The 15,024-nt window shown below is 39.4% G+C and overlaps 1 protein-coding gene across 1 annotated transcript in view; it reads right to left on the reverse strand.

Moving 5' to 3' along the window:
- Nucleotides 1-1,463: 1,463 nt before the first annotated feature.
- Nucleotides 1,464-15,024, reverse strand: part of Dph6 (diphthamine biosynthesis 6) — a 126,495-nt gene continuing 112,934 nt past the window's right edge. Inside the window, exons 6-9 of the mRNA XM_032903900.1 lie at nucleotides 14,157-14,218; nucleotides 8,062-8,156; nucleotides 4,942-5,029; nucleotides 1,464-3,156 (exon numbers count right to left, since the gene is read on the reverse strand). Coding sequence (XP_032759791.1) covers nucleotides 3,103-3,156; nucleotides 4,942-5,029; nucleotides 8,062-8,156; nucleotides 14,157-14,218 — 299 coding nt within the window. The 3' untranslated portion in view covers nucleotides 1,464-3,102. The remainder of the gene's footprint in view (nucleotides 3,157-4,941; nucleotides 5,030-8,061; nucleotides 8,157-14,156; nucleotides 14,219-15,024) is intronic.

Here is a 15,024-nt window from a genome sequence, read left to right on the forward strand (position 1 = left end):
TGTCTGTAATCACTGTATTCATCGCTTTGAGATATGAGAAGCTCAAGCCAGGCCTGATTGTATCCCAGTCTCTTCCTAAGGGTAAATTCTCTACTGTCACCTCATATACTTGAATTTTTGCTTGGTTTACTTCACAGAATCCAAGGTCCCAAAGGCAATAACTTTTGGCTGTTTAATTCTATATTGTATTTCCAACTTATAAAAATAGCTGGGATTGTCTAGGAATTCAGTATATACATAAGAATGGTTTAAGTAGTATCCTGCTTCTAACTGATGAGAAGACATAGAATTGATACTTGAAAAAGAATCAATAAGAACCCAATTTCTTTAAAATAACAATATGTAATCTCATAGCCAGAGTAAAGAAAAAAAGAGAAAAGGGAAGAACAGCAGAGAAGGACAAACCCCCCCCTTTTTTTTATTTCCCTTCCCTGGTTGGTAAACCTTCCATAGTTCATTAAAAGATATTTTCAAGATTTTATCTGGTATTCTTAGATCTTATAGATAACTCAAATGACAAGAAAATGAAAAAGGATTGATTTACAAAAAATCTGCAGACCAGCAGAAATGACAAATGCTTAAATAACTGAATAAAGTTGCCACAGAAAGTGAAGAAAGGTTTGGGGCAATTTAACTTGTGTGGTTAAATGTGACTATCAAAATTCAATACTGGCTATGGGTGGGGTGTAAACAGTTTAAAAAGATCAAGGAAGGCAGAAAGTTGTGGTAAAACAAGGGAGCATCAATTTGTTCTAAGTAAGAATGCTTATACGGAGCCCTGAGACCAAGAGTAATGAAAGACCTCTGAGCATTATGACATATGGTGTCCAGTTATAGATATGATCTTATTAGTGTAGAAAATATTGTATAACTATTATGGGATTTTGTGCAGGAATCTGAACACTATAAAGCAGTGGTTCTCAACTTGTGTGTCTTGACTCTTTTTTCTGGGGGGTCTAATGATTCTTTCACAAGGTATGCCTTAGTTCATCAGAAAACATAGATATTTACATTATTATTACAAACTAGCAAAATTATAGTTGTAACGTAGCAACAAAAATGATTCTATGGTTGGAGGTCACCATGACATGAGGAACTGTATTCAAAGTTGCAGTATTAGGAAGGTTGAGAACCACTGCTATAAGTGGAAAACGAATGAGTTTGGGAAGGCACAACTTTAAAAGAGAGAGTGATAGGACTATGAGATATGTAAGAGATACATGGAAGTGAAACATAAAGGAGGTCATTGCTCAGTACCGTGGCTACAATGACTTCCAGTCATTTGCCCTTAATGACAGATGCTAATCCAGACTTGTAAGCCACATAACCCTTCCTCCACCAGGTTGCTTTGTTTCTTTATCAGAATGTATATCATAGCAATGGAGATAAACCTAGAATATTGCTGATCAGGTATTTATGCTCTTCGGTTTTATACAAATGAACTGATATTCACATAAAACTTATACATGAATGTTGATAGCAGCTTTATTCATACTCGACAAAAAGTAGAAACAACCATAATGAGAAACAAGGGAATCAAAACACGTACTAATAAGTGAAGGATTGCTACCACATGATATCCTCAAAATTGCAAAACTAGAGAGCAGAGAGATCAGTGGTTGCCAGGGAGGGGCTGGAGCAGACAGAAGGATGAATAGGTGGAGCACACAGGATTATTAAGACAGCAGAACTACTATGTTATAGGGGGATAACGATGCATCTACGGTTTTGAACATTTGTTAAATCCCATGGAATGTAAAACCACAATTGTGAGACTTTGTACAAACTATGAAGTTTTTGTTTGTTTTTGAGACAAGGTGATCCAGGCCACATCTCACAGCACAGCTCCTGCTTCAACTTCTCAAGTTCTGGAATTACAGGGGCAACCACCATTTCTGGTTAAAAATGGACCTTGGATAAGGATCTAGCAATGAGGGTTTATCAGTTACAAAATACCTCTCTGGTATAGTATGCCGATATGAGGCAGATGGTGTTCCAGTGGCACAAAAAATAAGCATGGGCACTTTGTGCTTTTCCATTCAGTTTTGCAGTGAACATAAAATTATTCTAGAAAAATAGTTTTTGAAAAAATATATATTAGGTATTCATAAGTGATACTTAAAATTTCTTTAAAATCAATCATAAAATAACCAGCCACTTATGATAATCTTTCTAATTATCCAATGATGAATAACATTTTGAATGATTATATAAAAAAATAGAAAAGAGAAATTACTGCAGTGACACGTGATTACAATGAGCTAAGTACAAAGATCAGGGTCTTCATTTTCTGATACCTCTTTTCAGGACATGGGGTGGGAAAAAGAGGGGAGAAAAAAGTAGGAAATGCTAAATGAAGAGGGCTGGAGAGGAATCAAAGGAAATCCAGGGGCCCGCCACACAAAGGCCATGAGACTCGTTACCAACACGAGAGTAAAGGGGAGAGAGAGGACTGTGAGAGCCAGAGGCCCAGGGGGTTTGCTTCTCCCAGGAGCCTCAGAAGCTGCACCCGTGAAGTCTTCTCATGGCTCCCTAAACATGAGCTGAACAGTGAGGGCGCTGACGGACATGCTAGAGTGGAGGGAAAACCCATGGGGAGAGCAGGGCACTTGGTTATCCAACAGCAAATGGCCAACCCTGACAACACAATATAGGCAATGCTACACAGTCGGGACAGGTTGTATTTATGTATTTAGGAAAGTGTGTGTGTGTGTGTGTGTGTGTGTGTGTGTGTGTGTGTGTGTGTGTGTGTGTGTGTGTGTGTGTAGAGGCGCGGGGGGGGGAGCGTGCAGAGACAGAGAGCGAGACACAGTGAGAGGGTTTTATAACAACAGTAATGAAAATGGTGTCCATAAATTTGAAAAGGAGCAAGGAGGGGTATATAGTAGGGTTCTGAGGAAAGTGATGGGTGATATAATAATAATCTAATAGGAATAAAAGATAAATTATGTTTGTAGAAGAAAGCAAGTTGAAGAAATGGCAAAATCAAAGAAGAGTTCACTGAAATTCTCCCAATTATTCAATGTTTCCAATATTTTTTAAGAATTAAAAATTGTAATAAGAAAAGTAGGTCATAATAATTTTTAAAATGCAGTATAAATATTAAGAACTGTGTATATAATTAGTTGTTTCACCATCCCCAGGTACTGAAGACACCTACAAAAAAAAAAAAGGCAAATATGACATATTTGTTAATGTCGGTAAATCAAATCATAAAGAAACAATAGTTATCTACAGTGGGCTAATGGCCTGCGAAGTCCAAGGAAGTACCAGAGAACCCCAGGGAGCTACTGGGTGAAGCTAAATTTCAAATGGAGGAATGCATAAGTGGGAGAATAGTGTACTAGGTTCTTACCTGTGCTCATGGATCCAAAAGGAGAAGAGGGAAGGTTTCCTTCTAGTGAATTCAGAAGGTGTTTAATGGAATAATGCCATTCTGTGATGTTACTAATTTTTGATAAAAGGTTATAAATGTTTACCTTTAGTCTAGTCTAATATTATATTGGTATCCATCTTATTCATCATTAACTTTGTAGGAAGTGGCATGCATAATAATTATTTATTTGTGTGTGTTTATGTATTATGTTTCTCAGGGTTTGATGGCAATGTTTTCTCTTGTAATTGTCATCTTGCTGGGTCTAGTCATTGCTCTCTCTTACTGACTTACCCTGAGGTGTGGGGACCAGTTTTCATTCTATTTTTAGAGATGTTGCATACTCTGAAAATGTCACCGTGATTCCATGTAACACACATGCAGCTGCAAAAGTGCCTCAGGAAGTGGGGAAGAAAACAGGACATAAGACCTTTTCCAATTATTTCTGTTTCCTATCATGACTCTTCTTCACAGAACTTCACTTGAAAGCAGAGGGTAACTTCTCTGGGTCTTTCATGCAAAGATCTAACACCGATCTTCACCTACCTCCAAAGATAGACTGACAGGCATCTGCTCCGTCCTGATGACCTGCTCTGTACTTCCCTTAAAACTCCTGTTTGATTTCACTGCACTTCGTCTAATGTTTCACCTTTTCTCACTTACAGCTTCCTTTATTGTTTCAGAAAATTTTTCCTCTCTTCCCCCATCCCTGTACAATAAAAATTCAATTAACTATTAAGTGTTATGTAATACAAATGCTTATGTATTACAACCAAATTACCACACTAGATGGCTTACTACTGGTTTTTATACTGTCATGTTTTCTTAGTATTTATCATTTTTAAAACTAACCTTCAATCTCTTTAGAAATGTCTTGTGTTACAGAACATTCTTAGTACTAAAAGCATTTGTAAAGGTATTAGTTATTGACTAAGCAAATTTATTTCTTTTCCTGCTCTATTGCCTACTGTTGTAGTGACCTCAACCATAAAATTATTTTTTTAATTATTGGATATTTTTTATTTACATTTCAAATGTTATCCCCTTTCTCAGTTTCCTGTCCATAAATCCCCATCCCATTCCCCCTCCCCCTTCTATGAAGGTGTTCACCCACCTACCTTCCCACACATCCCTTCCCACCCCCTACCCTGACATTCCCCTACACTGGGACATCCAGCCTTGGCATTCTCCAAGGGCTTCTCCTCCCATTGATGCCCAACAAGGCCATCCTCTGCTACATATGCAGCTGGAGCCATGGGTCAGTCCATGTGTACTCTTTGGGTGGTGGTTTAGACCCTGGGAACTCTGGTTGGTTGGAATGGTTGTGCTTATGGGGTTGCAAACCCCTTCAGCTTCTCATATAATTATTTTCTTGCTACTCCATAACTGTAATTTTGAGTGAATTGTACTGTAAATATCTGATATGCAAGACATTTTTCATGTGTCCTCTGGGGGAGAAGATGTTATGGTCCACAGGTTGAGAACCACTGTGTTAAGAGTATCATATAACAGAACTAATATATACCTCTCACTTGCCTTGAAATCACTGCAATCTGAGATTTACTGACCTTCTCTTCCAAGTGCAGCCCTGAGAGCCGCAGATAAGCCACAGGTGCAAATGCATCGGCTGAGTGGATGACTGCCTCAGAAGTGTCCCTGCAACACACACAGTTTAGGATACTTAGCATAAACATCCCTGAACCTTCTCACTCCTCCTGCTGAGAGAAGAGACCTGCAATCCTTCAATGCTAAGAAACACTGTTGCTTTTCCTATGTAAAGGGACACACAGCTCATACTCAGTTTCCATCAAACTGAATGGAGACTGCAGGTGTTCAGTCACGCCTGGTCTTCAGTGTGTGCGTGTGTGTATGTGTGTGTGTGTGTGTGTGTGCGTGTGTGTATGTGTGTGTGTGTGTGTGTAGGTGGTGGGGGAGGCAGAGACAGAGAGAGAGACACACACACAGAGAGAGGGTTTTATAACAGCACTAATGAGAATGGTGTCCATAAATTGGAAAAGGAGCAAAGAGAGGTATATTGTAGGGTTCTGAGGAAAATGGAGGGTGGTATAATAATAATCTTTAAAAAATAAATTACTTTGAAGAGGCAACCGATTCAGTGAATTGGGCATTGCCTAAACCACCCATCACAAAAGCAAGCTGCTGCTGCCTCTGAGGGGCTCTGGCTGAACTCTGCACCGTACGATCATGCTAATACACAGACTGTAAGAGAGGTAATTAGCACCTTCAGGTAATATGGTATGAACTGCTTGCGGCCACCATATGGATACACGTAAATTAACTGAGGTTTTAATAAAGATGCCCTGTAAAGAACTTATAAATAACTAAGATTATTTGTAAAATTATATTAACAGTGATTTTTGTTACTGAGATGGAGATAATGCTCTGCATTTCAACTGAAAATGCAGAGATAGATATTCCTCATCTAATTTCTCATGAATTACTTCCATTGCACATATTAATCTTAGAATTTCTGACCATGGCAGAATTGCAAAGATAATCTTTAACTCCTTTTTTAAAAAAAAAAACTTCATTTATATTAGTTTTCTGTATATGAATGTTTAGTCTGTACATGTGTACCATGTGTATGCCTGGTAAATGTAAGAGTCCAGAAAAAGGCGTAAGAGTCCCTGTAACTGGAGTTACACATGGTTTTGAGCCACCATGTGGATTCTGGGAATGGAACCTGGATCCTCTGGTAGAGCAGCAAGTGCTCTTAACTGCTGAACCATCTCTGCAGATCTGTTATTTTGACCCTAATTTTTTAAGTTAAAATTCTTTCTATGTTTCTATTTTATTTTAAAAGTGTATATTTTGTGTGTCTATGTGCACATGACGACAATGACTGTGGAGATCTGGGGTTACAGGCAGCTCTAAGCTGCCAGATGTTATTGCTGGGAACTGAACTTGGGTTCTCTGCAAGAGCTGTGTGTACAGCTCTGAACAGCAGAGGGGAACCACCTCTCTAGACTCTGTCTTTAACTTCTCGAGGTCAGTGTAAAACATACTTGAATCCAGTTTTTCTGCTTAGAAAGTTATGCAATCCCAATAGATGATGATTAAAAACTCAATATATATTCATGAATCTTTACTACTAAATATGAACCCTCACATTAAAAAGATAACATTAAAAGAAAAACAACTTATAAACATTGATCCTTTAAAGAACCAAGTTTTTGATGAAAAGGTATAATGAACTTTTATTGATTAATCAATGCAAATATGTTGCCAGATAAAATGGGAAGGAGAAAGATTATAGAGATAGCATGCAGGTGGAAGGAGAACCCACCTCCACACGTGATTTTGACATCTACACGCATGCTGTGTTATGCATGTCTACACCTCTTTATATCTCTCATCTCTCTCTTTCCCTCTCTCTTATATATGTGAGCTTTCATGTATGCACACATGCACTCGTGTACTCGCACACACATACACACAGACACACACAGAAAGATAGGAAAGAAAGGAGGAAAAGAGGGAGGGAAGGGGGAAGAGAATGACAGAGACAGGAAGAGAGAAAGAGGGAGGGAGGGAGAGAGAAAGGGAGAGAGAGAGAGTGTTTCATGGAAGTACATTTCCTGTTTACAAAATTCTTTGTGATCAGCACAGCCATTAAAAATCTCTCCTATCTATAAACTTCTATGTAATAACTTTGCTATCTTGTATCATAGCTAACACAAAGATATATTTTCCCTTCAAACTTATAAAGGTAGAAACAATGGGTATCAATAGTGACCTGCAGAATTTGATGGAAACATTAGGTGCTCCATAAAAAAATGACAAGTCAGTGGTATGTTAATTATTAATGCCAAAGATGTTTGAAGAACATGAAAGCAAGAGTGAGGAATGCTGGAGTTGGGAACAAAACCGTTTTAATCTTAATGGTCCTAGATTATTCCCTTATTCATTAATTGTCCAAAGAATTCAAGTCTGAATGTTGAAAAGATCAAAGCTGCTCATTCAATCAAGTATAATTTTAACAATCTTTTCCAAGAAGCTTGAGCTAAGGAGAAAAAGCAAACCCAAGAGCAACAAATGGAAGAAATCTTCCTCTGTCAGACAGGATGTGCAGCACGACAGAGACAGTTAATAAAGTGATGAAGCAGACAAAGGTCCTGGCCTTCATTATACTAATTCTTCAATTCCTGGTGGAGGTACCACAGTACTCATCATAAACCACGTCACCTTCAAAATCAAGTTTACATGTAAAAATAACCCCAACAACTGAAGAGAAACGTCTAGTGCCATCATTCTAACATGTTAAAGCCAAGAAAGAGGAAAAAGAGGACAGAGTTAATGGAACCCACAGGCTACTGATGTGGCAGTTTATCAAACGCAGCTGTAATGAGAGATAAATAATACAGGCAATTCACACTTCATGAAAGGATAAAAGTGTCAGTGTGTAGGCACTAGTTTTACTGCAGGCCGTAATCAGCAAGTAAACGAAAGTGCAATGTCTAAAAAGTTTACAGCCTTCTATGAAGGCCTCGTCTTGTCAGGTATTGATTTAAGTATTCACACAACTTCCTTGGGATTAAACAAATTGAGTGTTTGTGAACTTAGAGGACATGTTCTATTTCTTACAGCCAAAGCTGCCTCAAGCTAAGTGCTGGTTGCTTCTATCCCGTATATTTAGGAAAAGGGGAGATGGTGAAATGGTATCTTACACAACGATCTTCTTCTTGAACAGAGGGCAGTCCAATGTGAACGTCTCATACTCCCCACCTTCTCCACACACATGGACACCATACTTCTTGGAGAGCTGAGAATCAGGAGGAGTAAAGAAAAATAAAAATAAATGATGTTCTCAAAACACTCATTTATCAAGCTATTCTCTCCTGAATACCAATGCAGGATACTGATTTGAAAATCTAATGCAGGTTACAGAAAATTACCTTTTTTAAAGACATGTGTCTCAAGAGGGTAACATCCAATATATACAAAGAACTGAAGAAGTGATTCTCTAGAGAATCAAATAATCCTATTAAAAAATGGGGTACAGAGCTAAACAAAGAATTCTCAACTGAGGAATATCGAATGGCTAAGAAGTACTAAAGAAATGTTCAACAAACTTAGTCATAAGGCAAATGCAAATCAAAGCAACCCTGAGATTCTACCTCACACCAGTCAGAATGGCTAAGATAGAAAACTCAGGTGACAACAGATGCTGGAAAGGATGTGGAGAAAGAGGAACACTCCTCCATTGGTGGGATTGCAAGCTGGTACAATCACTCTGGAAATCCATCTGGAGGTTTACTCAGCTATTAAAAACAATGACTTCATGAAATTCATAGGCAAATGGATGGAACTAGAAAATATCATCCTGAGTGAGGTAACCCAATCACAAAAACCACATATGATATGCACTCACTGATAAGTGGATATTAGCCCAAAAGCTTGGATTACCCAAGATACAATCCACAGACCATATGAAGCTCAAGAAGAAGGATAACCAAAGTGTGGAAGCTTCAGTCCTTCTTTGAAGGGAGAACAAAAGTATTTACAGGAGGGGGATATGGAGACAAAGTTTGGGGCAGAGGCTGAAGGAAAGGCCATCCCCAACTGGGGATCCAGCCCATATACATATAGCTACCAAACCCAGACAATATTGCTGATGCCAAGAAGTGCAGACTGACAGAAGCCTGATATAGCTGTCTCCTGAGAGGCTCTGCCAGAACATGATACAGAGGTAGATGCCATATGGATCCCCATAGGAGGAGTCAGAGAAAGGATTGAAGGAGCTGAAGGGGTTTGCAACCCCATAAGAACAACAATACCAACCAACCAGTGCTCCCAGGGACTAACCCACCATCCAAAGAGTACACATGAACAGACCCATGGCTCCAGCTGCATATGTAGCAGAGGATGGCCTTGTTGGGCACCAATGAGAGGAGAATCCCTTAGCCCTGCCAAGGCTGGACCCCCCAGTGTAGGAGAATGTCAGGGCGGGGAGGCGGGAAGGGGTAGGTGGGTAGGTGTGTGAATATCTTCATAGAAGAAGGGCAGAGGGGATGGGGGTTTATGGACAGGAAACTGAGAAAGGGGTTAACATTTGAAATGTAAATAAAAAATATCCAATTAAAAAAAGAAACAAGAATCTGTTTTAGGGGCATATCTATTTATTTATGCACATTTACAATAATGTTATTTGTAGATGAGTAACTACAGAACAAAGTTAAAGGGCTTAAAGCTCCCATGTTTATGTTTTTATCCCCTTAGCGGAGAGTATTAACATTAGTTGTAAAGCTTTCTTATTAAGTCATGATGCCTTGTTTTTAAATAAATCTCATTAGCTTTTATTCACTTTGACATCAAAGATGCAGATAGCCAAATCGAATGAGCTTCTCTTTCACTCTCACATACAGAAGACCATTAGGTTTTTACAAAGCACTACAATTTCATCTATAAATGGTATTCTAATATATAATTCCATGTTGCATAGATTGATTCAGAGATTTACTTATTTCTTGGGACCTACAACTACTGTTCAGATACCGAGTTTAGCAGTGTGAGCAGACAAACACATCCTACAAGAAGAGCATGCTATCCATCTGTCTGTCAGGGTTCTTTCCTGGGCATCTACATGATGTTCCCTTCCTCCAGGTACAGTGAGGGCACATCTGCAATGGAAGTCTCACACTTACGTTAGAGGAAGGTCAAAGTACTCCTTCATTGTCTGCTCCAGGGAGAATACCAAAGGTCAGAGTGACCTTCCTGCTTTAGCTCTGCTCAAATGTCAAAGTACCTTGTTTTGAGACATCCATTTTTGAATGCCATCAACATGAATGATTAACGGAATGGATATGAGGTAAGGAAGTTCCCACCTTTTTACACGAGGAAACTGGGTGGGTAGTAGTCTACTCACTGCTCAAAATTTGTTGCGAGGACCTAACTTGTTTGTAGTTTTCTAATTTCTGTGGCCTGTTACATTGTTCACCTCTCATGTCTCCCTGATAGCCTTCCATGGGCTTCCACATAATTTCATTTCTGAAGACTCTCCTCTAATGAAGTTTATAGGTACAGATACCCCACCATGGCTCTTTGTAGTATACTCTTTTGTCTTATGCATGAATCTCCTGGCTTCTGCCATCACTGATGGATGCTGTTCTCCTCTTGATAATAGCACTGCCTATATTACTTGTTCTTCTAAGATATTGCTACTTTTATTTAGTTACACCTCAAAATGACTCGTGAGCAGAATGCAATGTATGCTCTTAGATCAGTTGGGACTTAGACATAACTTCTATAGCTGATATTCCCAGTTATGTGACCTTGAAAAACCCCTCCTCAGAAGTGAATCTTCATCTGAAAATGAAGTACTCATACTACCATCCTCATAGGTTTGTCAGATAATTAAGCAGCCATGCACAGACCACTTAGCAATGGTATGCAGTAAGTAGTGAGTTAACTTACAGCTCAAATGCCAGAGAAAACAGAGTCCATGTAGTGGGCCAGAGGGAGAGCAGCATTCTCCATGTGTTTTATATGGAGAACTGAGGTGCACAAGGAGTCAGACTGTCTGACTCTCTGAGGTACACTGATGACCAACCATAGCCCTCTGTCCAACCATCTCAATCTACAACTTCATTGGTTAAAAACATCTTCATCCAGGTTATAAGTTATGACATAAAAATCCAGTCTGTGTAAAAATCAAGCTTGCCTTGTTTTTGTCTCTAACCCCTGCTGCCTTCTACAGTAACAAGTGCTTCTTATTTCCTTCACTGTGTGTGAATGACTGTTGATTTTCCCAGCCTGTGGGAAGTTTGATGCCAATGTCATTTTCATCTTCCCATCACAATATTTCTATGTAGTTCTATGTCACATCTGTTTCCTGTAACAGTTTCATGGTCTTCTAGTTTTTTCATTCCTAATCTATGAATACTGCTGCTACACTGTATTTCCTCAGTTTTCTTTAATAGCAGGGACTGCAACTGAAGAGACCTCTAAATCTTATTTCTTATGCTAAGCTGTCTGCCCATCTCTGAAGGCCCTGCAAGACTGGGCCTACCTTTCCATTTCACCTTCTCCTTACGGATCTATCAGCACCCATTTAACTTCATTTAGATCAAGTTTCTTCTTGTCTCTGCATGCCTTCCTGCTAATGAATCTTCATTCACATTGATTTACTTGGTGGCCAGTGCCCAGGTAAATTTGACCCATCATTCAAATTTGTTTAAGATCTTTCAGCAGTTACTCTGGGCGGTGGCCCTGTTCCATCTGGCAGTTCCTACCTGTGCCTGCATTAGGAATCCCGCTGCTTCTCCCTTGCAGGTTAATAGGGCTTTTCTTCCCTCAGTTCCCTAATTTCTTCTTTTACTTTTCTTTCTCCAAGGAAACATTAAAATGCCAAGTATTCAGTCTGTTACTTCCCATCTCAGCGGTTTGCACAGAACTGGGAACATGGGCTGATTCTGAACATACTTAATATTCAATCTCCAAAAATCCTTTGCATTGGAGATCAAGAGTGCTTCTGCAATAAACATTCACAAAACTGTGAGGGCTACAGATTGGGGCAGCTTGTAACTAACATGACTGCTATTACTGCTTCTCTTTAAATACAGCAGTCAGGTACTAATAACGGTTTCCTCTTCCTCAAAGACTTCCTTTACATCTTGTTGTTTAGGTAGTTAATCCTCAATTCAGTATTTGAAACTTTTCACTATGTGGTGTTAATCTGCCCACAAGCGTCTGGCAAGACAAACTCTGAAGGAAGGAGAGCGATGTCTGAAAATCCGTAGCTTCTGCCTCATGTCTTGGTATAAACTGAATATCTGAAAGTGTTTCACATTTCAGATTTTGACAACTTTGAACATACATAATAGGATATTCTAGAGAAAGCCCTAAATTTTATATAAAATTCACAAAGTTTCATATATACATATATGTGTATAATACATAGGCTATATGGCATTTTTGTGTTTGAGTACTAGACAAACCCTGGAGTAGCACCAGCAGCTACTTCAGGACCAGCGGCTCTACTCCGTCTAGCAGCATCCACCTGTGTGTACAATAGGAATCAAGCTCCTTACCTGAAGTAGGCTATTGGGGCCTTTGTTCCCCTGTTTCTTCCCTTATTTTAATTCTTCTAACTAAACATCAAAATGCCAAACTATACTCAGGTTTACCTCTAACCAACATCTTGACACTTCCTAAAACTTTATGTGCATTTTATTTTTCTCTCAGAATTAAAATCGCCTTTTGAAATAGAAGCACACAATGGGACATATTAACGGGGTATGGTAATATTTCAAAATAAGTATATATTATAAAATATTTTAATAATGGTAAACACACCTTTCTTTTCATTTAGTTATGTTTTTATGTAAAGCATTTAAATTCCTTCCTTTCAGGCTCACAAACAGTGCTACTATCTACAGCCACCCTGTTTAATTGGCTTTTCTGCAGCCCTTCAATTTATAATATCAAAATTCAGAGAGGACTTGTGAGAACTTCTTTTGTCAAAGCCACAGTCTCTCATTTCTTTTCTTTCACTTTCTAGAAACTGGCTTCATTATATACCAGTATTGCTTTGGGAGAGAAGGGAGCTAATTTCAGTCTGGTGGCAGTGACAAGACATAACTGCAGAAAGAACTAGGGCCATCAACGGTTGGAAGAAGACGCCAACTGAACACAGAGAGCAACCAGATGTAAACTCAAATGACACCAATTTCTCTAAAAACTGAACATAATTTGTTATAACTATATACTTGTTTCATTTCCCTTTGAATCTTTACTATCTGACTGGCACATTACAAGTGCTTAGTTTTATTAACCAGAAGGAATTAGTATTTTAGGAACTTTTATGCATTTGGTATATTTTGATAAACCACAAAATAATCAACTACAAACAATTCCAAAACCAATATGAAACGTATAAAGTTATTGTGGAATGTAGCAGCTCATGGCGACTGTCCCTGACTACACCCAGAGACAACAGCAAGGAACTGAGCTATTATACAAAATACTTAGCAGAGCTCTTCTCTTCTCAGAAAATTATTGTATATCTACATCTTGACTGTAGGTTTAAAACCTCATATTCTAGGGCTGGGGATTTAGCTCAGGATAGAGCGCTTGCCTAGTGGCGCAAGGCCCTGGGTTTGGTCCCCAGCTCCAAAAAAAAAACAAAAAAAACCAAAACAACAACAACAACAAAAACCCTCATATTCTAACAATACCACTGCTTCAGTTATCAATGCTGCATCAAACCCAAACTCTGCCCCCGATCTCCAATATAATCCAATAGAGATAACAGAAAGGAATAATGAAAACAAGTATTATTTTAATATGTAGAACACTCGTAGAACTTGAGAGTGTTAGGATGAGGGAGGCTATTTGAAATGTTGGGATAATCCCTTTGCTTTTTGGCCAGTTCATTCATTGTTGTAAAGAGGACTAGATTTAATAGCCTCCAGGAGTTTCCACTCCCGTGCCACAGGCAGACAGGCCGCAGGTGCTTCAGCTCCACAGCACTGGGGCGCATGCTAAGCCTGCGGTGCATGTGGTCCGGGAGAACATGAGCACGGGTCCCCAGAGCACCTCCCTCTGACCTCACTCACTCCTGCAATGACAAACTCCTCCCACCTTGTGTTACCTCATTTTAAGCACACTTCTAGACACACTATGAAGTTTTAACCTTTCACCAGTCATAAAATGAATGCATCTAAATTTTTCTGAAACAAAAATCATTCTTTGAATCACTATGCCTTGGTACCACTTTCCTCATTTAGATGCTGATATTTTAAAGAGGAAGATGAGTTCTTACCTCTAAAAGATAAGGTTCCATTTCACCCAGGGTTTTTCCAAGATGCTTATCAGGATCCAAGCCTGTCAAGAAAGGTGAGATTTTTCTAGGTGTCAGTTTAGAGCTGTAAAAGCACATTTCCTTCCCTTGACCCCTCCTCACCCAGGAAAGCAATGTATATGTATTGTAAGTTGTTTTGATGTTAAAGCAAAAATTTACTTTTCCAGAATTTACTTCCCTATTTCCCTGGGATAGTTGCTTTCTTGCCCCTAAAAATCAGTTTTACTTTATTACAGTTGTGTCAGTAGAAAGATACTTCCTTTAGTGTGACTTCTCAATCTGGGGAATTGTAAAGAAGATGAAAACAGTATAATTTGAAAGAAAGGAAATACAATGCCATAGTGTGTTTACAGACAGGAGCCTGGCATGGCTGTCCTCTGAGAGTCCCAACAAGCAGCTGACTGAGACAGACAGGGATACCTACAACCAACCATTGGGTTGAATGCATATGGGGACTCCTGGGGCTGAATTAGGGAAAGGCTGGAAGAAGCTGAGGAGGAGGGTGACCCCATAGGAAGACCAGCAGTCTCAACTAACCCACCTCTGAGATCTCAGACACTGAGGCACCAAGCAGGCAGCATACACCAACTGATATGAGCACTCCCAACCCCCGCCACATACACAGCAGAGGACTGCCCAGCCTGGAATCAGTGGGAGATGCACCTAACCCTAAAGAGACTTGAGGCTCCAGGGACTGGGGAGGCTTGGTGGGTGGGGGGACATTCTCTTGGAGACAGGGGGGAGGAGGAATGAGAGAATGAGATGAGGAAGTGTGTGAGGGTGGACCTGGAGGGGGCAATGGCTGGATTGTAAAAAAAAAACAAAAAAC

This window comes from Rattus rattus, chromosome 5, assembly GCF_011064425.1.
Source record: "Rattus rattus isolate New Zealand chromosome 5, Rrattus_CSIRO_v1, whole genome shotgun sequence".
NCBI classification, from domain to species: domain Eukaryota; kingdom Metazoa; phylum Chordata; class Mammalia; order Rodentia; family Muridae; genus Rattus; species Rattus rattus.